The following is a 22,825-nucleotide window of genomic DNA, read 5'->3' as shown; positions in this document are numbered from 1 at the left end:
CATTCATTTTAATATCATTGATTTTATCAATAAAATATATATTTTATCATTTTCTGATTACACCATCAGAGCCTATTTTATCAATAAAAAAATATATTTTATTAATTTCTGATTACAAGGCCAACACAGATGCAAATGCCAAACGATCCTTTCGTTGCGATCCTTTCATTGTTCAACATCTGCATCGTCAACATAGATGCCAAGCACCGATCATACTTTTCCTTCTCTTCTGTTGCCTCAACTATCCATGACCCACAACAACATTGTCGTTGACCACAATCAAAAATATAATTAAAATATTAAAATTATTTTTTTTTTATTTTCATATTTTTTTCTAATAAAACCAACGACATTATAATAAATAACATAAATTTGTTCTGATTGTGCAATATGAACCTTTGGAGTATTATGACTTGTACTTTGTAAACGACAACATTAAAAGCATGCATTTTCTGAAATGAACCTCTCCAGCCGATAGGGTTAGTAGTTTCGTAGGGTTACAGAGGTCACACAATACCTTGTTGCAAACACTCCCATATAAAATGAACCTCAACAGGGGCAGATAGTTGAGCATTAAAAAAATACTGTGTAAAGCGTGATCATAAAACGAATCAATAACAATGGCTCACAATTAAGATGCTGGAGTTGCTAATGTGTAGTTAGGTTAGGTTAATTAACACAAAATTGTTAATTAACACAAAATTCAAGCTGCGCAAGTAATCAACGAGATTTCTGTTTCAAGTCCCAAGTACACGAAATAAAAGATGTAGTTAGGTTAATTAACACAACCTGTCAACCACATATCATACATATTAAGATATGTCCAAGAAACCATGAGCCTCTGTCAATGTTAAATTAACATCCTGTAACTGGAATATGAAAAGAAAAACTCTCTTGAAACAAGTTCCAAAAGCATCGGGAAAAAAAATAAAAACATTGCAAGTCAAAGATGTATCGGAAACAAAAACGTATTCCATCACCGGAAAGACCTGATAGGTAGAGCGCAGCCAAATCTAAAAAAATCTAAACAGGCCAAGGGAAGAAATGTTATCAGGATTTTGGAAGCACAGCTTCGGTATAATGTGCTCCCTTGTAATAGAAAAAAAAACCAGCAATCAACTGCAAAGCGATTATTCCAATAGGAAGTACAGCAATCTACTGCAAAGCGATTATTCCAATAGGAAGTACAGACCTACTGTGACAGAGCTGAAGACCGGGAGGGCAATCAAAGAATTCTGGATACCAATTTTCCAAGAAATTAAAATTTCATTCAGAAATTGATTCAAGGTGAGAGAGAGAGAGCCGGACAAGACTCGAGCTGCGTTTCCATGATCCAGAAGGTAACTGGTTTCAAGTAAATGATGTAACTATTTCTCTCGCAACCATGGATATTAGGTGAGGAATTTCCACTATGTGTAAAGGGGTGTGCTACATTCACCTACATTAAGACAAGCCCCAAATCAAGACACTTTGTCGGACTAAGAACCATATTCCTCCCTGCTGCACTGCATAGGTGTTAGGGAACCAGGCGTCAATTGCTAAATAGTTAAGGTCTGAAAACTCAACAGCTCGGATCAAATCTGATACTACAGATATACAAATTTCAACATTTTACAAACAAATATTTGTACAGATTAATTCCTATCGGTTTGCCAATGCCACTATTAAAGATGATGAACAAGTTCAGAAAGGCTTCATCATGAACATAGATCTGAATATAGGGCCTAGAGGTTTGCAGCACTATTATCTAATGACAAATCAGGGCCACAAGATATTTTATGAAATCTATAGAAAACATCTAAATAATCAATTAATCAACTTTCTACAAGAAGCATGATAAATGTTCTCATGGTAAGTTCAATCATGACCCTCATCGCCACACGAGAACAAAGAAATGAAAGAAAGAGAACGATATGTAGGGAAAAGAACTAACAATTGGAACACCATACTATAACTTAAAGCCTACACACTTCCTTGCCCCAAACAAAATCCATAGATCTTATTCATAACACTCATTCGACAATTATAATTTGAAGGCAGTCGGGCACAAATGAAGTATCCACAAAAAGAGTGTTTCTACATTTTCAAAACCCTGGGCTTCGTTTTTCCCCATTGAAAGATACAGATACAGCTCCAGTGGAGATATAAATACTTAAGATGTTAAAATCTGAGGAAATAAGAGAAAGAAACATAAATTTTGGTTATGAGAAATTATTCGAGAACAAAGATAGAAGCATCATCTAACTTTCATGTAAAAGTTCCCTCTGGGATCTAGGCAAAAAGTTGTTTACACGGAAGGTTAGATAATTGATAGATAAAACATGTTAGTCCCAATTAAGAAGATACAGAGATGACACAAATGAAAGACAGAGAAGACCAGTGTGAGGTAAATATTAAACCTTAGATACGACCTAAAAAGTTTAACATTGTTAACCATAAACATAAATAAATGATTTTATGAAGAAACACTAAATGCATTCGTTTCCAGTCTGTAATTATTATGCAAACATCGTAAAAGTATATATATGACAAGAACCAAAACACTGTCTAAAGAATAAATGATAGGTATTAGTCATACTGATAGCTCAAATTTATAATTCGTTTAAAGTTAGGAACAAGCTATAGCAACATCCAAAAAATTATCATATAATTAATCATTCAATCAATCCCATGAAAAACAAGAGTATAATGCGCTCTAAACAACTCCAAACAAGATAGCATTATCAATAACAAGCAATCAACTGTAAACCAAAAAGGTCTCTTCCAGTAACAAAGATTGGCAATTAATGAACATCCGTCGAACTAATAGTAACTTCTTAAAAGTAACATTTAATAATCACGATGGCCCTCATTATTTTGTCCTCAAAACATAAGCTAAACATAAGGAAAAACTTAAACTAGCTAAAAGCATCTTTTCTTTCCGTCGATTTAGATAAGCTTCGATCAAGAGGAGCTAACGCTCACTCACCTTGCGCCTTCTGGTACACGTAGGTGAGGCCGCACTTGCCGCAGTAATGGCGGTCAAAGTGGTTGGCCATGAAGGTGCCAGCGCCGCACTCGGCGTTGGGGCACTCCTTCCGCAGCCTGGTGACCTTGCCGGTCGCGTCGTCAACCTTGTAGAACTGGAGCACGGCGAGCTTGACCTTCTTCTTCTTGTGCTTGATCTTCTTGGGCTTCGTGTAGGTCTTCTTCTTGCGCTTCTTGGCGCCGCCACGAAGGCGGAGGACGAGGTGGAGGGTGGACTCCTTCTGGATGTTGTAGTCTGCGAGGGTACGCCCGTCCTCGAGCTGCTTCCCGGCAAATATGAGGCGCTGCTGGTCCGGCGGGATCCCCTCCTTGTCCTGGATCTTCGCCTTGACGTTGTCGATGGTGTCCGAAGACTCCACCTCGAGGGTGATCGTCTTCCCGGTGAGGGTCTTCACGAAGATCTGCATCTTCCCGGCGGTAAGTGCTGGTGACGCCGCCGCTTTCGTCGCTAAGGTTATCGCTTGCCCTCGGCGCTGAGAAAAATTAGGGTTTCGTGTTAGAATAAAGGGTATATATATACCGGTTCTTTTGGTGTACTACTACGCGGGAGGATCGTAATATGTTGGTTCGGTTGATCGTGACCGTTGATATGCAAACAAAGATAAGGTGTTGGGGAGACTGTAAGGTGGTCAGGCGGTACATCGTATGTGACCAAAAAGAAGCTACTTAATTATATCTTAAAAAAATTAAGCTGACCATAAAAAGAATTAAAACCTAACCCAATTTGCTTAGCAACCAAAGCTTAAATCTACATAATTAGGTTTGAAGCTAATCAAGATAAGAATTTTCATTCATATATTTTAGCTTCCAAGAAATATTCCTCGAGAATAGGACAGGCATTGTTAGAGTAAAAGAATGGTCTTTTTGGGAGTATTGAAGTGTTTGCATTTGGCTTGCTCGATTGCCATTTCATTTATATCCTGTGAGATTTGCTAGTGGGTTATCTCCTTTACAAAATGATAATGCTGATGGCAGTTTGGTGATTATTCGAACCGAAGATCCATTAAAAATATATATTTTAATCATACAGTAAAATATGCTTCGAACTCAATTTGTTATTATCAAATTCAATTATTATTTATTCATAATTTTATTTTTTACTTCGAACTCAACTTAAACGTTAGAGGGATCAATCACACACCATAGATCTCTTGGCTCAAGATTAAATTAAACTGATAGAGATTAAATTAAACGTTAGAGAGAGCATATTTTAAACACACAAGGTAGTTTTGGTTGTATAAATACAGATAATAGAGGAATTCCTTTGACATAACTTAATTACATGACAGCATAAAAATACATGCAACACAGCATTGTAAAATTTCAAAATATTAAATCAACGTTCATCATATTATAGCGTATCGTTGTATATAAACTATACGTATTAGTAAATTGATACAAGCTGTCATGAATAAATCTGTAAACGATATGTTTGAAGTAATACTCATGTATAGAATGTAAAGAGTTGATAGTAGGTTTAGTAGTCCTTTTTTTTTTTTTTTTTTTGATGATCATCTTAGACTTATAAATAAAGATTATATCATGTAGATACTCGTTGGGATCTCAATCTATAGTGAATCATTTTAGACTATTTATTATACGATCATTCATAAAGTATATTTATAATTTGTATTAGGTGTTTATTGAAATAATTGCTTGTGGATCATGTTTTCTCTAACCCGTTTTCTTTTTTGTATATGCTAAGAAACTATAAGAGGTTTCATTAAGATTAATTTTTATGAACGAATACATAAGATTGTTGTATGACTTAAGCAAAACATGTATAATAAAACGATACATCGATAAGTTAAACAATCTCACAAACTTATTCTTATACGAAAACTTCTCTGCTTAAGTAGTTGATAAGAAGTTCTCAGATCTGCTGTACCAAGAATCCTGGAACAAATGGGAGTTGGTGGAGGTGGGTGATCCACTTTGACTTACTTGAACAATCTTAACACTGCACTGGATATCTCTGAGAAATCAGCATATAACTTTCTTTGATTACATCGTAAAAGATTATAGTACTAGAATATCATATAAAAGCTCAACTGGTAGCAGTTGGTGCAAGTAAATGCCACTTGTATTCTCATAGTCCTCGCCGATCACAGAAGCAAGCATGCAGAGGTCTACCAAGATGGTTCTGGTCTTGAATCAAGGAAATTCCAGATGAAGCCTAAATCATCTCTTCTTCTTCTTCTTCTTCTTCTTCTTCTTCTTCTTAGTAGCTGTCTTTTAATCACAATATTATGTCAGTGTCTGCTCTCTGTGAAAGGATGAGGACATGTCTAGAGCATGGGCCAACCTCCTCAGGATTCTATCAACTGCAAAGTCATGGGTTAAAAAAGCATGAGAAAAGGGTTAAGATTCCTCCACACCCCAACGCAATCCATCTGTCGAAGAAGATTTGCCGAGTGATTGATGTATTGATCATAGATAGACAAACACAATTCCAAGCTTCTCATCTTTCCAAGACTCATCTCCCTTATCTTCGATACCTGTAGTTTGCTGGCTTACAACGACGCTCAGTGTTTCTGCATTCCTCTGTTCATGGCTCCAAAATCCCTTGTTTTCACCTGTCTTTTTCGTCCTTTCCGTTCTCTCAGATGTTGGCAGAGTCCCTTAATGGTCCAATTTTGACCATGAAATTTCGGCAGTGCCGCAGTCTAACATCAATTATTATCATAGAAGATGCCACACTGACCTCCGTTCTTCCTTCTACTTGGACCCCTGCAGCTGTGCAGGGGGAATCGGTGTGCCGTTTCACCACGCTATCATATCATGCAGTGGCAGCGATACGGAAGATTGTGCCACCGGGACGCGGGCCCCACCGAGGACAGGAGTGACAGGCTTTGGTGGGCCCCGTCCGAGAGGCGGAGGGGAATCTCAGTAACAAACCGTCCCTGTTTGTCCAAACTCATGCAGAAGAAACCAACAGCTTTCTTTCACTCCAAATCAGCGTTGCCTCTTCTATATTTGCACATCCCCTCTCTCTTCTCTTCCTCTTCCTCTTCCTCTTCCCATTCCACCTCCCTGCATTTTGCTTTTCACCATGCCTTTAGTCACTTCCCAAGTTGGCTTCTCATCGATGCTCTTCTGAACCCTTCCCCATACATTTCTCCACCGACTCTCCACAGGTTTGTTTGTTAATGTCTCCATATCGTTGTGTATACATGCGTCTTGGTTTTAGCTAACACCATATTTGATGTAGAGATCTCAAGCAATTCGAAAAGAGACAAGGATGTACCAGTTTGGTTCCCATGGCCGGGGGGTTGGAGCAGCAGGAGCTTTTGGTGGCTCATCTCACACTGCCACCACGAGCTACCCGGACTTACCACCACCCGTGGAAGACAACAAGGGCAGCAACAGCAGCGACCTGGAAGAGAAGATGAGGCTCCCGGGCTTCTCCCATGACGACCAGACCATCAACGACGCTTCCATGGGACTGGAGCTCGACCTCCACCACCAGTTCGACCTCGAGGCCAAGCAAGAGATCTCCACCCATCTGATGCAAGCCGGCGGCTACCCCCAGTGCTTTGATCCCGCCACCATTTCCTACTCGGCGGCGTTTGGGATGCCGGCCGATGTGTTCTTCGCTGAGCTGCCGCCCGACGGGTTGTACGACCCGGCGGTCCATTACGGTCCGTCCAATCCGCCATTTATGGTGAGAGAAGTTCTCGGCTCGTTTCCGCATGCCGCTGGGTTCTTTGCGGCTGGATCAAGAGGCAGCGGGGAGTCTTATGTTATTGGGACCGAGGACGGGCGTGGAGGGCAGCTTCTCGAGAGCCCACTTGTGCGCAACAAGCGGCAGCAGGGAGCTCCGTGGGGGATGAAACAGGGCGGGCTGAAGAACGAGAAGCAAAGAAGAGAGAGGCTCGGCAAGAAGTTTGAAGACCTGAAATCACTGATCCCAAACTCGACTAAAGTATGTGTCCGACACATAAAAAGCTGCATTAATGGTGTCATCTTCTTACTTCTTCATGCTCCTCCTCTCTACGTTTCCTTGCCTTCAAGCCCGACAGAGCCTCCATCGTCGCCGACACAATCGAGTACATCAACGAGCTGCTGAGGACAGTCGACGAGCTCAAGATACTGGTGGAAAAGAAGCGACGTTGGAGGGAGAGGGCCAGGAAGACGGCGACTGGAGACCAAGCAGCTGGCGACATGGAGAGTTCCTCCATCACGCCTCCCATGGACGACGCCGACCGTGCATCCAAGGGCGTGCTGCGGAGCTCGTGGCTCCAAAGGAGATCCAAGGACACGTTCGTGGACGTCCGCATCGTCGACGACGAAGCCAACATCAAGCTCACTCGGCGTAAGATGATGAACTGCTTGCTTATCGTCGCGAAGGTCCTCGACGAACTCCACCTCGAGCTGCTGCATTTGTCTGGAGGAAACGTAGGATACTCTCACATCTTCATGATCAACACCAAGGTCAGTGTCACACTCTCCCAAGTACTCTCCATGCCTTCTTCTTGTGTTTGAGGCCTAACAAAGGACAAGTTGGTGTTGTTGCAGATTCATGAAGGTTCTTCAGTGTATGCGAGCGCGATCGCGAAGAAGCTCATCGAAGCCATGGATGTGAGTGGCCCAACTTTGCCTGCCAGCTTTTAGGGTTCGCATTATATGTTAGTTGGAGTATGAGGTGATAGAATTGTGCCTGGTAAGACCAAACAATCTCTTTCTCAGTAGTTTCTGATACACCTTGCAGGAAAATAGTGGACTGCAACACTCCACTTTATGCCATCTTTTGCTACAAATATAAATGTCAAGCATCAAGTGAATCAACTTGCAGCATAAAAGTTAAAGAAAATAGAGCTTTATCATAATGTTATGCTTTTAAAAACTGGTTAATCAGAATGAAATATGATAAGAAGTTTCAGTTGGATCATTGAAATGATGCATATAAAGGCATTCAAATTATTCTTGCAATCATCTATACTGATTAGAAGTTTCAGCACTCAACAATTTGCTGCGAGTGTATGATATGGACAAAGTGAAACAATTGTTCAACTAGTGTTTTACTTCATATTCAACAAAATAAAGAGAACCAAAACTGGTATTCTACACTCACTAATTCTGTACTAATTTACACAGTTTTCATACTTCAATTCCTGATTTATTTACTACATAATTTGTTAGTGAATCGAAAGAAACTGTAGAGTCTCAGGCAAGAACTGAAAATGAAATATTTTACCTGATTGTTTGTAGAGGGATTACTACATAAATGCAGTGTTTATGTGCTAAATTGAGTTCAAACTCAGCCCATTATTGAACTTGAGCCTCAACATGTGGTCAAGATAGCCTACTCAAGCTCAAATGTTGATTTTAAGCTCAATCAGGCCAAAGAAGCCTCAAGCTAGTTGTGTCTAGATGAGGAAACTTGGATTTGTGATAGCAGTGGATAAGGCACCTTTTAGAGATTAGAGATTGAGGTAGAACTACAAAATGAGGACTGGGCAATGGCTGGTGAGGTGGAGAGTGGTAAGATTATTTCAGCTGAAACAACACAACTCTCATGTCATATATATACTCTGTTATCCTTGAGTAGTGTATAGATCTCATGTTATTTTACACTCACAGTAGAAAAATGTTTCCCAACACAATCTCATTTATGATTAGCTTTCTAATTAATAAAAATTCTTTGCTAAAGCTGTGGACAAGACTTTTATTAGTTATAATTGAAATTTTGAATTAGATCAGAAAGTATGCTGGAAAAGGAAGGAAAAAAGAGATATGATTATATAAGGCTTTTCTCTAAGTAACAGTGGTTTCTAAATTTTCATCCTTAATTTTAGAAATATTTCTCCATATTTCTTGGAAGTGAATGAAACATATAATACAATAAAAGATAAAAATAAATTACTGAAAACAGTTTAGCAGAAGAGAATTATTGAATTAGATATAACTTCTCTTAAACTTGACCTCAGAAACAGGGTGTCTCTCTACAGAATTATTTTTATCTTTATATATAATATCTAATGATCTTTATTTATTTAAATTTTATCTTAATACATCAGCTGTAATCTAATTAGCAAAAAAAAAAATCTTGGAGAGAAAAATGTTGGCATCTAAATGCACTTCCAATGAATTACTATTTTGTAGTAATCCATCCTACCACCAAATTAACATACTGAAGAATAAGTAGAAGGTTGACATGTGTTATGAGCTACATAGATTAAATATTGTCTATTTAATCACCATATAAGCATTGATCAAATTAATATATATCACTGATGAAAATATATTATTGTGTTCCTCTATGCAATGGTGGTATCACCACATACAATCATTACAGCAAATATCATAATTATCATTTGTATCATCACTATGATGTCACTGCCTATGATTCTCCATGAAAGGAATAAATTTGAAGATGTCAAACAAGTGAGAGAATCCACCACTTTCTTATCTTCCTTTAATTGATTAAACTATATATAAAACTTTATTTCGGATTTCATCATGTGTCTTAAGTTTTTTGTAAATGGATTTTATTGTGATTTTAAATTTTCATCATTTTCATTTTTGATCATTAGGAAGTGAGGATTTCTTAGCCAAACAGATCTTGAGAAGACAGAAAACAAATTAGACTTCAATCCATATCTCAACCTCCTGAGAAATGTAATTATTTATATAATTATCTAAAATATAGAGTTTCTGAAATATTTTCCTATTTTTGGGGGGAACTCAGGGGGTTTTCTTGAATTATTTTATTGAAATGAAATAATGTAGTGACCACAATATACACTATTTCTTTCATGTAAGTGTAAACTTTATTTACACTCTGTGGGGTGAACAAGAATTATCTCTTCCACATTCTACTTGGCCCAAAATTTGCATCAGATCATTGAGCAGAAACAGGAATGTCTCCTTCAAAATTGCTGAGTTCTGGCATTGACTGAGCCTTGCAGATGTGTTGGCTCCTGCTGACACCCAAATCACCTGATAGCTTTGTGCACAGCTGCAGTCATCATGCAAAGAGTAGCAATGTTTGAGATTCTCAAAGCTTCTTCTGAGCTTGTACCAATGAGATCGAGCGAGTACCTGTCTATATAGTGTGGAGTCTCCGTATGATTTCCTTAGCTCCACAACATACAGAGATGGACTGAGCTCAAACACCTGGACACCACCATCAGAATTGGCATGAGGTGCAGGAAAGCCATGAGTGGAATATTATGAGCAAGCAGATGGAAACCTACCTCTGCAGCAACCGAGAACGATCCAGAGCTCCTTGGGGTTCTTGAACTCTTGCACTGTTGCATAACTTTCAGCTGCAAATGGCAGATTAGTAAGTGTGATTTCCGAATTGGCTCAGATAGATTACCAAATGAAACAACGATCTTACTTTGCCATGTCCTTTCTGGACTTGGAATCCCATTTCAGTGACGATGTTCTCGATCTTCTCAAACAGATGTTTTGGTGAGTGATTGGATGTGAACCTGATCTTCCTCTCGGAGACATCCTGCACAGGTCGGTCACCAAAGAGGATTTTGTTAGACCAGCATTCTTTTGTTGTGAATCGAAGATAGAACAGATTACCTCTTTCTCGAAGAAGCCAGAAAGATCAAGAGAGGAAGACATGCCAATCAGCTGAAACGCATTGATGTGGGTAGGTGAAGTTCCATTTTCATCTGATTCATTATGCTTGCAGAGCACAGAAAGAATGAGTCAGTATGCGAAAGCAAGCCACCTGAACAGCATCAGAAAATCTCATGGCTACCTGTTTCATGGCGAAAGGCCTATCATTGTCAAGACTCGGGTCTTCTTCATCGTCACTGGGGATGGCTGGGACATAGTCCTGCTTGAACCATTCATGTGCTTTGATTCCAGCTACATTTATCCTGGTAATAGGACTTGGATCAAGGATTCTTCTCAAGATGTCTCGAGCACCAGGTGATAGCCACTTGGGGATCTTTGCATCTCCCCTCAGTATCTGGAACAAATGAAGAAATCCTCACATCGTTTTCTTCTCAGAAGGGGCATGAGCTAACCTAATTTCTTTGGCTCAGTTTCATCTTACATACCTTCTGATAGAGCACAACCAGATTTCTGTCATCGAATGGAAGAGAACCTGTAAGAATAACATACAGGATGACACCACAAGACCATATATCCGATCTGGCACCATCATAGCCTCTGTTTGAGAGCACCTACAGATGGTTTCACAGTAAGATGTCACAGATCCACAAAAGATGGATGCGTCTAAATCTTCAGGAGTAGTGGTATCCTACCTCAGGAGCAATGTAGTTGGGGCTTCCACAGGTCGTATGCAGCAACCCATCATTCTGAAAAGAAGGTCGAAGAAATTGAGTGCTCTCAATGGTCTCCGTGGAGAAGGCAAAGATTGAACTACGTACCCCAAGGTGTTGTGGTAAAGCACTGAGTCCGAAGTCAGAAACCTTGATGTTTCCCTTCTCATCCACAAGAACGTTCTCTGGCTGCAACAACAAACCTTCAGCTTTCTGGCTCGAAAGCTTTACGCTGCTCGAGTATGCTTATTATGTTGCGTACCTTCAAATCTCTGTGGTAGACACCCTTGTCATGGCAGTAGCTGACAGCATCGATCAGCTGCTGGAAGAGCTTCCTCCCTGCTCCCTCCGAAAGCCTTCCCTTGGATGCCTTGAGTGCCCATCGATCGACGGTGATCAAACTCAAATGACGGTGATCGAAGGTCTAAATTAACAGTTACAGGATCGATAATTCTTACAATTTTGTCGAACAATTCACCACCATTCACGTATTCAAGGACCATATAGATCTTAGTTTTGCTTGCTGAGACCTGTGTAAGGTAATCAAGGAGAGAGCAGAATAGATTAGTGAACGTAGCTAGTTTGAAGCTGTAAGTCACATGATCCAACTTACAGAGACATGACAACGATGTGCATGTGCTGCATGACACTGGACGTGCAAGCCTAGTTGTACACCCTATGTGAGTAGTGACGAATGGTCGGACGCCACCAAGCTCATGCACTTGAGGCCCCCACCAATTTGACCAATGAGCGGTGCAGGTGAGGTTGGTATTTGACATTAATTGGTTGTATCATATCTTTTCCTAAAGATTTGATTGAAAGTTCCATTTCTCGATGAATTATTGATGCGTTCTTTTTTCCTAGTCTTCCAACAGGTGGGATCCACACGTTGGGAACTGTGATTAATTGATTAATGAATCGATTAAGGGACTAAAAGTGCCGTCTGAGGTTGGGTTTGTAAAGGCAACACGAAAGAGGAACTCCGATTGCTTCGTCCTAAAGGGATCCTAAATCACAAGAACAGCGGGGAGGTGGAGAGAGGAAAGAGAGCAGACCTCATGCAACCTGACGACATTAGGATGCTTCAGTAGCTTGGAGGTGCCGATCTCCCTCTTAATCTGTCACCACGCACAAACACAGACATGCCTCCGTAAGCTCAAGCTGCTCAGAGCAGCAAACTCGATTCCTCATCCTCGTCCACACAGATTAGACTTACCTGATCGGTGATGTTGAGGGACTGAACGCGGCTGCGGTCGAGGATCTTGACGGCGAAGCCCTGCCCCGTCTCCACGTGCTTCGCGTACTTCACCTTTCCGAAGTTCCCCTCCCCCAGCGTCCTCCCCAGCTCGTACTTCCCCAGCACTCGCATACCCTCCCCTCCTCCTCCTTCCTTCATCATCTCTCTCTCTCTCTCTCTCTGCTGCTACTGCTTGTCCTGGGGGATGGAGGAGGGGATTGGGCAGGCAGTGGAGGAGCTCCCCTTATAGAGGCGGAGGGGGAGGGGAGGGGAGGAGAGGTGACCTACAACCTTCCATTCTCCAGCTCATAATAAACAGCCGCTACGTGGCCTGTGTGTGGTGGTGAGTGGGTTTCACGTAGTTTAGTCTTATGGCGGTCAACAAACGTGATGCGCATGGGAAGGAAGTAAACGCCATCTCCTTCTTCTTCTGGTCTCAACGCCCACACTTCTCATTCGTTCATCATAGCTTTGGCTGTACCTTATTACTTTGGGACACAATATCTACTCTCCAATGTTTTGGTATCTCATCTTAACTTGATTCGGTAGATTTTAATATGCTTGAACAGATGTCAAATAATAATAATAATAATAATAATAATAATAATAAAACAAGGGTGAGGTTGCTGCTACCTCTCATAATTGGGATCAGTAGGCCCTCCAAGTGTGGATCCCACTACAGTAGTTGGTGATGGCCCTTGTCGGTCATATCCATGCAAGTGTTGGCATCATCTTAAATATTTTATATTGTTGATCTAATCCATTTGAACAGCAGTTGTACCTTCCATAAAGCCTTGGAATTGTATTGTCAATCCCAAAAATAAATCTAATTTATATTATAATCTATTATATATATATATATATATAAAGTGATGAAGTTGAAATTCGATATCAAAATATTTACTAAGTAATTCTAATATCCTCTCTTACATATGGATCAGATCTAATCAACTTTAAGTATAACAAAAAAACAATGAAAGAAAAAAGATATTATGTGATAGAGAGAGGACCAAACCTCTACTGAATCTTGTGGTGCCAAATTTTGTTGGATTTCACCAGAGATCTTAATGTAATGAAAAGGTGTGAAGGATTCCTAGTTGGACTACTGTGGTACATCATTGCTGGCATAGTCTTCATGAGACCATGGTTTGGTTTGTGTAGTAAGGCCAAAAGGAGATCAAATCTAGGAAACTTCATGCCTTATATATACTTAAAGGTTGTCAATTTTGACTTTGACCGACCTAATGATCTAGAAAACTATGATGTGTATGTATTAGACATGGAAGGAAGGTCACATGCACACCTCGAGCTTGTACACATCATCCAATAAGATAAAATATGATATTTATATTTATATGTGGGGTAACTTTATATTAAGCATGTATCAATTAATATGTTAATATGTGTCATATTGTCAAATTAAAAAAATCGATCCGAACAAATAAGATTGGATGGTTAAAACTGATAAAAATAATATAAGATAAGAATAATTATTGAAGAAACTTTAGCTTGAATACAATAATATGTCCATCTTCTACATATACAGATTAGGAGGAAGGATTTTCCTTAACAGAATTGATGATTTTCCTATTTCCTTATATAGTTAGAGAAATCTTATCTTCTATAAAAACAATGAACTTTTGTCGTCTAATTTTTATTGATAATAAGATTGACAATTTATAAGTTTATGGTTCTTATACCACCTCCTAATTTTCTTTATGGTAGTGACATATCGATATGTATGTTATCCCATCACATCAAGTTCGTGAGAGATCACATCACTAGAATTTAAGAACGACCTTTAAACCAGCAAAGAAAGAAAAAAGAACATAAAATTGTACCCTAAAATTAATATGATCGAATGGATATGCTAAAATACGATTCAAAAGCGTAGCTAAGTGAGAGAGGAGGAAGAAGAAGCAATGATAACCTTGGAATTCTCTTGTCAAGAGTCCAAATCCATTACTAGTTTTGATAGGAGGAGAAGTAGTCTTTGTGTGCCATCCTTGCTCATCGGAAGAGACAATGAACCTCCCCTCACGGGCATGAAACAGGCGGTAGAGAAGGACGCCTTGTCTCCTTCCCTTTCCTTTCTCCACTGCCCACCTTCCCCACATGCACCCTCCCCTCAAATAATTCATGTGGAGGCCGACGCGTGAGGACGTGGAGAGCTCGTCTGCCGATGTGCACCTCCATATCAGCATCAAATCCTAACCAAGCTATTATGGTCATTAAATAATGAGAAGATCGACGATAATTATCGTAGAGAACTCAAACAGATGAATTGAGATGTCTGGTCATTTCATGGTTGTAAATAGGTAAATTTAGATGCTCCTATCAGCAATTGTGATGGCTGGCAAAGCATATGGCGCAATCGAGCAAAGTATTAAGCACCCCGAAATCCTCCTAAAAAGGGCACCAAAATGCACATTATGATTGAGGGAAAAAAAGACAAACAAAATGGGGGTGTCTCTTTTCTTTGGTTGGATGCCACCTCCACCACAAGCTTCGTTTTGGTTCTGTCATGAACCCTCAAAGATTCATTGAATTTTTTGTGTGGTTTTGCAATGAGAGTCTGTGACCAATTGCATTCTCTCTCATAAAAATATTGGGAAGAGAACAAACACAAAGATAATTCAAGAAAAAGTTGATAGGACAGTATTTGCCATCCTATCAAGATTTGACATGTTGACATTAACAGTTAACAAATAATAAAATAACATGATCGAAACTATCATGCCATCATAAATAGTAATGAAAATTATTCTTCCAATAAAAAATACTTTGGAGGTTATATATAAACATCCATCGAATGAAGAAATAGATTCTTCTCTCGTCTTTTAAAACTAACTCTATATGCTTTAAATTAGCAATTGCATTGCGTATCGACTAACTTAGCATGAGAGCGACGAACACATACGACAATCTTTCCTCACAGAAGTACATCCGACAAACATATGTAATTATTTTTATGATTATTATTATTATTGAAAATCGACTTGGGAGTAAAAAAAAAAAAGTGAATTAAGTTTACGCGAGTGTCGATTCTTAAGAGACAAATGCAATGAGTAACACAACATTAACTCTCGGATTTAATTGTTCAATCAGAATATATATATGTATTTATATTTATTTATTTATTTATTTATTTATATATAATCTCACTATGGTGGAGTGATGGTGTGAGTGATAACTGTCTCTATCACAAACACAAAAGTGTGATGCCGATGTGGAAAGAGCTCCGTCAGTGTAGATAACATGACATTACTTATGCGTAGATAGATGGACGATTGATGTCTTGCAATGAGTTTTAGTTCGAGAGATGTATGGTTAATTAATTGTGGAGTTTGGTCGCTTTTTAAGTCTTTATAATTTACTGGTGCTTAAAATAATTTTTATATTCATCCCATCAAATTTGAGTTATAATAAATTATTAATATAATAATAAATATAATTTAAGGTTAAGATCCATTTTAGCTTTTATAATTTTGACCATGGGCCTCTTAAGCCGGTTCACTCGTATTTAAAATAATCTTTATATTTTTAAAAATATAATATATAAGCTCCATCCATCAAGTCTGACTTAATAGACGTTAAAATTTGCTTATATAGCATGTTGACTCATAATAAACTATTAATATAATGATATATAATTTAAATTTAAAAAAACTAAGACCTCGATCAATGGCGAAAGGAGGCATCGTCGCGAAGCAACCACTAGTAGCAACACTAAGCCGCTGCTGCTTAACAGGGCATTGTATGCACACAACCTCTTTTGTACTGATGATGAGCTCAAGAGCTTCTAGTTATTATTCACCAGCTCCAGGACATATGCCACTATATCACCCATTACGACACAACCCGCCACCGCGAATGACACTCATTTTGATCCTGACGAGTACCATCATACCTTGTAAGCTACCTTTGTCATGAAGCATGACATCATGAAGACAAAGAGCACGTGAAAAGGAATGATTGAGCTAATCCATGTAGCCCTCTCACACTTCTCACTCTCCCCGACTAGCTTATCGAGGGAAAGGAAGTGACAAAGATCATAGTGACGAACAAAGGCAAAGAGACAAAGGTAGAAGAGACTGGAGGTGGAGGTGAGGGAGAGTTGGACCACCACGTAGTAAGCGCAATGGGCGGGAGCACAAGAAAGGACGAAGTAAGAGACGATGGGGGACAAAGACACCCAAGAGAGGGAAGAGAGACTAGGAGACTACTGTGTGCCTAGCCGCACATCCACTTGAAGCAAGATCGGAAGCTTCTGAGCTCATCGTTAATACGGGAGAGGCTATGTGCGTACAACGATTTGCTAGGCAATAACGACTTGATGCTACTACTGGTGGTCGCTTCTATGATGATGCCTCCCGTCATTGATGGAGGTCTTAGTTTTTTTTAAAACTTAAATTACACGTATCATTATATTAATGGTTTATTATAAGTCAGCATGTCATGTAAGCAGACTCTAACGTCTATTAATTTAGACTTGATAGAAGGGGCTTACATGTTACATTTTTGAAAATATAGAAATTATTTTAGACATGAGTAAACCAAGAGCTTAAGAGATACATGACCAAAATCACAATGGCTAAAATTGACTTTAACTCTAAATTACATATATCATTATATTAATAGTTTATTATGAGTTATACAACGTAAGTAGATTTTAACATCTATTAACTTAGACTTGACAGAAGGGACTTATATATTATATTTTTAAAAAATATTTAGGTTATTTTAAATACAAATAAATCATAAGAGTTTAAAAGATCTATAGCTAAAATAGATATTAACCCATTAATTTTTATATAATTCATGTTATTATTTTCTCTTGGTTTTAACTTAAAATGTCTTCCTTTATATTTGACGTCTTCTTCCACGGTAGTCTTCACTATCCTTAATACTAATATTATTTATCATATCTTTGTCAGATGAGATGATTAGTCTATTATTTATCATATCATATCAAACCTAAATCACTGGTCTAAATTGCGATAGTATATCCATAAATCTTTTAGTTTAGTCTCATTTTGGATGTGGAATTAAATCGGAAATTTCTGTATCCTCGTGTTATTACAGTGATGGAGAAAGATAGCAATGCTATGGTGATCCACAACACATAGGATTCTGCGATGAATGGGGAGACAACCACTCGTTCTCACATGGCCATGAAGGGACGTTCTTTCATTGCCTGTTAGCGTGAGCTACCTACACACATGCACATGGCTTGTTGTGTTCTTTCCATCTCTCAGCACACGAAGACAGGCGGGGGAAGGCGACCCACTCATGTGTTTGGAATATTTTTTTTGATTTGTGTGATAAAATAGGTTTCTAATCAAAATACCAACTTATATCAAAAGTATATATAAACTTCGAACAATATAAACAGCATGAAATCATTCGTAAAGTAAAACTAAATTTTATCGTATAAAACTCAATGTGAAAAAAAATCATGAAATCATAGTTCACCTCAAAGTTTCATTATCAATAATAATAATAACAGATTTATAATAAGTCTTCTTTAAAATAATAAGAGGATCTTGATAATATCAAGACCACACATCTTGAATCTTAGTTCAAGAATAACATATACTATGGATGTGAGAATTTTAGGTCACATGATAAATATAACATGAAAGTACTTCAGAGAGGATAAACTATAGATTAGCACCGTTAGAATTATAGAGCTTATCACAAGAATTCTTCACATATAATTTAGATCAAAACTGATAAAGTTTAACCACCGATCGATCGTTAGGTACAAAAACTCAAAATTCTAATTTTCTCTCTTCTCTCTCTCGCGCCGCTACAGTTCGCTGCAACGTCGAAACCCTTCACCGTTCACAGTTCCGTCCCTGCACGCACCGTGCACATCTCTTCTCCTTTTTATTTTTATTTTATTTTATTTTATTTTGATAAATCAGATTTGGATTTACTATCCAAATCATCTTGTCCAAGCCCACGTATGGGCTGGACCCAACACACGGCCACCGGCAGACCACCTTCTTGTCATGTTTGGTAATCCAGATCACCTTCTTTTCCGTGCATGGTCGATCGATCACCAGCTCAGCTCACTGATGATATATGTTCCACCGTACGACTCTGGTGCCATCTCAGCCATATGAAGATGAGATGCAGCAAACGTGCTCCTTCATGTTGCGATCTCAGTGATGCTGTAAGCCACAAAACCTAAGTTTCATGGCACCTTTCCTACGTACTAATCCTATGTTGTACTGGTGAGTTATCCAAGTTGAGGCTATGCATCAGATTGAGGGCTTCCTCCGATCAATGGACCTCAAATGAATGATCTTAATTTTTATTCAATTAATTGTTTATGGCGACCAATGCTCTGTTTATCAGAGCTCAAAAAAGAAATCAAAACGGGAGACCAATCAGACCTCCTCAGATAGTCCTTTTGATTACGTTTTGCAAAATCTATCAACTAATAAGCACAACGATTAGCCTCCCTAAAATAAAAATGAGAGATCTTAGAAGCCTGTATAAATATGGAGAACGTTTTCGAATGCAATTAACATATCTCTAAGGATGTTGTTCCTCTTGATCGAGGACTCCTAACAAATTTGAAGAGCATCAGTCTCTCTCTCAGTCATCGAAAACCTTAAAACCATGTTGCCAACTTGGGAAGGCCAAGAACAAGCCCAGTTGCCCAATCTACGTCGACTATTTTGGATTATATTTAGGATTCTATGGCGAACGTTTAGTGCACGATATATTTACCTGTGAATACTTGAAGGGCTTCGCAAAGAATTTTATGACTTTCTCCATCAAATATGAGACTATCCTCATGTTCAAAGAGATACAATTCAATGTGTTACAGGCGATTAAGACGACATGGATCATGATGGAGGACTCGTGATCTCATCCTTACGCTTCCATAGCCCTCTCTTATCCTTCATCTATTTCAACAGCACCGTCATAACAGAATACAAGCTTTCATCTCACCACAGATTGGTGAACACGTTGTACATGTTATTGGCAAAGCTAATTGTCCTAACGATGTATACCTATAACTACTACTGAGAACGAAACACTTGGAAGATAGAGCAAAGGCAGCACCATGGAGGTCGTCAACTTCCCTGCACCAAACCACTATACATGGACCTCAGATGTGCTGCAAAAACTCATACGGCACATTGACACAGTCCTCAGTCCATAGCTGCAACTATGAGCTTTGCTGTGACCAGAACAAGCCGGTCCTTCGTCGCTCCATGCGAGGAGACGCCGAGGGGCTCTCTCGGCCTCTCCTTTATCGACCGGGAGCCCGTCTTCAGGTATGTGGTGCGGTCGCTCCACGTGTTCAGGCACGGCCGGGAGCCGGCCAGGGTCATCAGGGAAGCACTGTCGAAGGCGCTGGTGAAGTACTACCCCTTCGCGGGGAGGTTCGCGGACGATCCCGACGGCGGCGGCGAGGTTCGTGTCGCTTGCACTGGCGAGGGCGTTTGGTTCGTCGAGGCCAAGACGGACTGCAGCTTGGAGGACGTGAAGCACCTCGGACCCCCGCTCGTGATCCCTGAGGACGCGCTCCTGCCCATGCCCAGCCCCGAACTGAAACCCCTCGACGTCCCTCTCATGATGCAGGTAGCGTGTTAGGTTTGTTGATCAGTGAGTGAGAATGAATGATCACGTTCATCTGATCGACCACTTATTGATGAGGATAATAATTACGATAAGACTCGGCTGACTGACGTCAGCTGATGCCTCACGCCTCGATCGACGCGACTGCACCTGGTCAAACGAATCGGAACACCGACCGAGGCGCATTAATGCCTACTCAGGCTTGGTTCTTCACGCTACGCCAAACCAACGTTAGACGCAACCAGCCTGCCCCCTGCAAGCGGGCACATCAAACAACAGTAAGCTTCCCTATAAATACCCTCTCGTTCATCCGAAAAGGGGAGGGGGGGGTCAGAGACTCAAAACACTTCTTCATCTGAAACCCCCTCCACTATCATCTGATTTGATCGTCGGAGGGGTTGGGCCGAGCACCCCGACCCGACCTTTGTGCAGGTGTGAAGCCGAAGGTCCCCGCCAGATGCGCAGGCGAGGAGTTCCTGCCCAGAGGAGACGGTTACACCATCCCGATCGGACCACCACACCCGACCACCCCAGCGGGCTTGAGGAACGCCCCAGGAAGATCTCCGTCGTCCAGACCCGAGCCGTGTCGGCCCCGAGGCCACGGCTCAAAGCTGTTTCCCACAACACTTACCAAAACAAGACTGCACTCCTCTGCTCTCTCAGGTGACAGAGTTCGCGGGCGGCGGATTCGTGGTCGGCCTCATCTTCGTCCACACCATCGCCGACGGCATCGGCTTGGCACAGTTCCTCAACGCCGTCGCCGAGATCGCCTGCGGCCTGCCGAATCCCACCGTGGAGCCTGCATGGTCCCGGGAGGTCATACCCAACCCACCTAAGCTGCCTCCCGGTGGCCCGCCCGTGTTCTCCTCCTTCAAGCTGCTCGACACCACCGCCGACCTGTCCGCTGACCATATAAATCACGTCAAGGCCCAGCACTTGGAGATCACTGGCCAGCGCTGCTCCACCTTCGACGTCGCCGTCTCCAACCTGTGGCAGTCCCGAACGCGCGCCATCAACCTGGACCCCGGCGTCGACGTGCACGTGTGCTTCTTCGCCAACACCCGCCACCGGTTGCGCCAGGTCCTGCCCCCCGAGGGTGGCTATTACGGCAACTGCATCTACCCAATTACTGCCACCGCCTCAAGCGGCAGGATCGCTTCGGCCGAGCTCATCGACGTCATCAGCATCATCAGGGACGCCAAGGCGAGGCTGCCGGACGAGTTCGCCAAGTGGGCCGCCGGGGACTTCAAAGACGACCCCTACGAGCTCAGCTTCACGTACAGCTCGCTGTTCGTGACGTACTGGACCCGGCTGGGCCTCCTCGACGTAGACTACGGCTGGGGCAAGCCCCTCCACGTTATACCGTTCGCGTACTTGGATATCATGGCGATCGGCATCATCGGGGCGCCGCCGGCGCCGCAAAAGGGGACTCGGGTGATGACGCATTGCGTCGAGAAGGAGCACATGCAGGCGTTCCTGGAAGAGATGAAGGGCTTCGCCTGAACCAGCAGCAGTGTAGTTCTTCGTATCCTTTAAAGAGTCCAATAATAAAGTCCGAGTCCAACGTTTCATGCATGCTTATCATCAAAACAAGAAAGAGGTACTTGTTTATTTGTATGTCCATTTACAACAAATAATAATGTTGATCAGGTTGTTCTGTCTATTGCTGTAACGAGGGCATAAGTGACTGAAGATGATGATAAAAGGTAAATATATAATGATAATTTTATATCTTGTATGTAATTTTTTTGATATAGAAAAAAAGTTTAAAAGTATGAACATTACTTTTACTCTCAAAAAAATAATTTAATTTTAAGGTTCTTCTTGAATAATGAATCTATAAATTACTTAAAAAATTACTTGATGTATGTGAAATTATCGTCCATGAAGATAATATTAAGTATATAGTACATCCATTTTATCATTATAGAAATAAAGATGTATCTAATTTGGAGTTAACAAACTCGATTGATATAAAAAATAAGTCAAGTTCGATATGTCAAGCTACTAGAGCTTGGCAAAGTTCATAAATAATTTTTTGACTAATTTTTTATAGTTTACATGGTTTGAATACTAATGATGGATGAAACCAGAGGGTTGTTATATAGAGGCATCTTTAGCTAAGGTCCTATGTTTGAAAGTATTGCTAACATATTGTTGTCGTATATGTCAACCTAGAGTGATAGTCAAATTTAGAATGAGTTCAAATATTACCGATTTAACAACTAAACTGAAGGTCTCCATGAAATTAATATTTTATGTTTGGTGAAACCCTTTGATCACTAAACATGCTTTGTATTTAGCAATGGATTCTTTTGGGCTTCATTTAATTTAAAATATCCATTTACACTCGATAATATTTTACATGAGGTGAGATAGTAATAAGAGTTTATATGACATTATTATAGAGTAGGGTATTGTATTCCTTACACATGGCTTAGTGTCAATATGAAGATTTTGAGGCTTCGGTGATGATTGTCTCAGTAGGCTCAAGTGAAAAGTTTTTGATAGTATGAAAATAAAAAATATATATGTTATTTAAATATATTATTTTTAGAGTATGTTATCATATAATGTCTAAGCTCGATGGTATTATTGAGTTATGTTGAATGTATGTAAATTAGTGAAGAGTTAGTAATATGTACCTGATCATATTAATGTATTTTAGTGCCATTTGGTTTGGGAAAAGACAAAGACATCATTTATGGTG

General features: G+C 40.2%; 4 protein-coding genes across 4 annotated transcripts; 2 read left to right on the top strand and 2 right to left on the bottom strand.

Annotated features, from left to right (window-relative positions):
* Positions 1 to 2,689: 2,689 nt before the first annotated feature.
* On the bottom strand, positions 2,690 to 3,516 carry LOC103997089 (ubiquitin-ribosomal protein eS31 fusion protein). The gene has a single exon (XM_009418233.3). It carries the CDS (start codon positions 3,432 to 3,434, stop codon positions 2,961 to 2,963), a length of 474 nt encoding a protein of 157 aa, XP_009416508.1. The 5' UTR covers positions 3,435 to 3,516; the 3' UTR covers positions 2,690 to 2,960.
* Positions 3,517 to 6,268: 2,752 nt separating this feature from the next.
* On the top strand, positions 6,269 to 9,193 carry LOC103997889 (transcription factor EAT1-like). The gene is made up of 3 exons (XM_065136378.1): positions 6,269 to 6,952; positions 7,042 to 7,461; positions 7,546 to 9,193. Exons 1-3 carry the CDS (start codon positions 6,269 to 6,271, stop codon positions 7,639 to 7,641), a joined length of 1,200 nt encoding a protein of 399 aa, XP_064992450.1. The 3' UTR covers positions 7,642 to 9,193.
* A 529-nt stretch (positions 9,194 to 9,722) lies between these two features.
* Positions 9,723 to 12,796, bottom strand: LOC135629656 (CBL-interacting protein kinase 1-like). The gene is made up of 13 exons (XM_065137362.1): positions 12,493 to 12,796; positions 12,332 to 12,394; positions 11,735 to 11,806; positions 11,539 to 11,646; positions 11,385 to 11,465; positions 11,259 to 11,312; positions 11,052 to 11,177; positions 10,748 to 10,960; positions 10,567 to 10,671; positions 10,373 to 10,489; positions 10,227 to 10,298; positions 10,072 to 10,146; positions 9,723 to 9,988 (listed from the first exon to the last, which is right to left on the bottom strand). The coding sequence occupies exons 1-13, from the start codon at positions 12,673 to 12,675 to the stop codon at positions 9,872 to 9,874; spliced, it is 1,386 nt and encodes a 461-aa protein (XP_064993434.1). The 5' UTR covers positions 12,676 to 12,796; the 3' UTR covers positions 9,723 to 9,871.
* Positions 12,797 to 19,633: 6,837 nt separating this feature from the next.
* LOC103997897 (acyl transferase 4) lies at positions 19,634 to 21,689 on the top strand. Its single transcript, XM_065135173.1, has 2 exons — positions 19,634 to 20,118; positions 20,779 to 21,689. Exons 1-2 carry the CDS (start codon positions 19,705 to 19,707, stop codon positions 21,616 to 21,618), a joined length of 1,254 nt encoding a protein of 417 aa, XP_064991245.1. The 5' UTR covers positions 19,634 to 19,704; the 3' UTR covers positions 21,619 to 21,689.
* Positions 21,690 to 22,825: the final 1,136 nt, after the last annotated feature.

The sequence above is a fragment of the Musa acuminata genome, chromosome BXJ3-1, assembly GCF_036884655.1.
Source record: "Musa acuminata AAA Group cultivar baxijiao chromosome BXJ3-1, Cavendish_Baxijiao_AAA, whole genome shotgun sequence".
NCBI lineage: Eukaryota > Viridiplantae > Streptophyta > Magnoliopsida > Zingiberales > Musaceae > Musa > Musa acuminata.
This window is presented reverse-complemented; position numbering and strand designations above follow the sequence as displayed.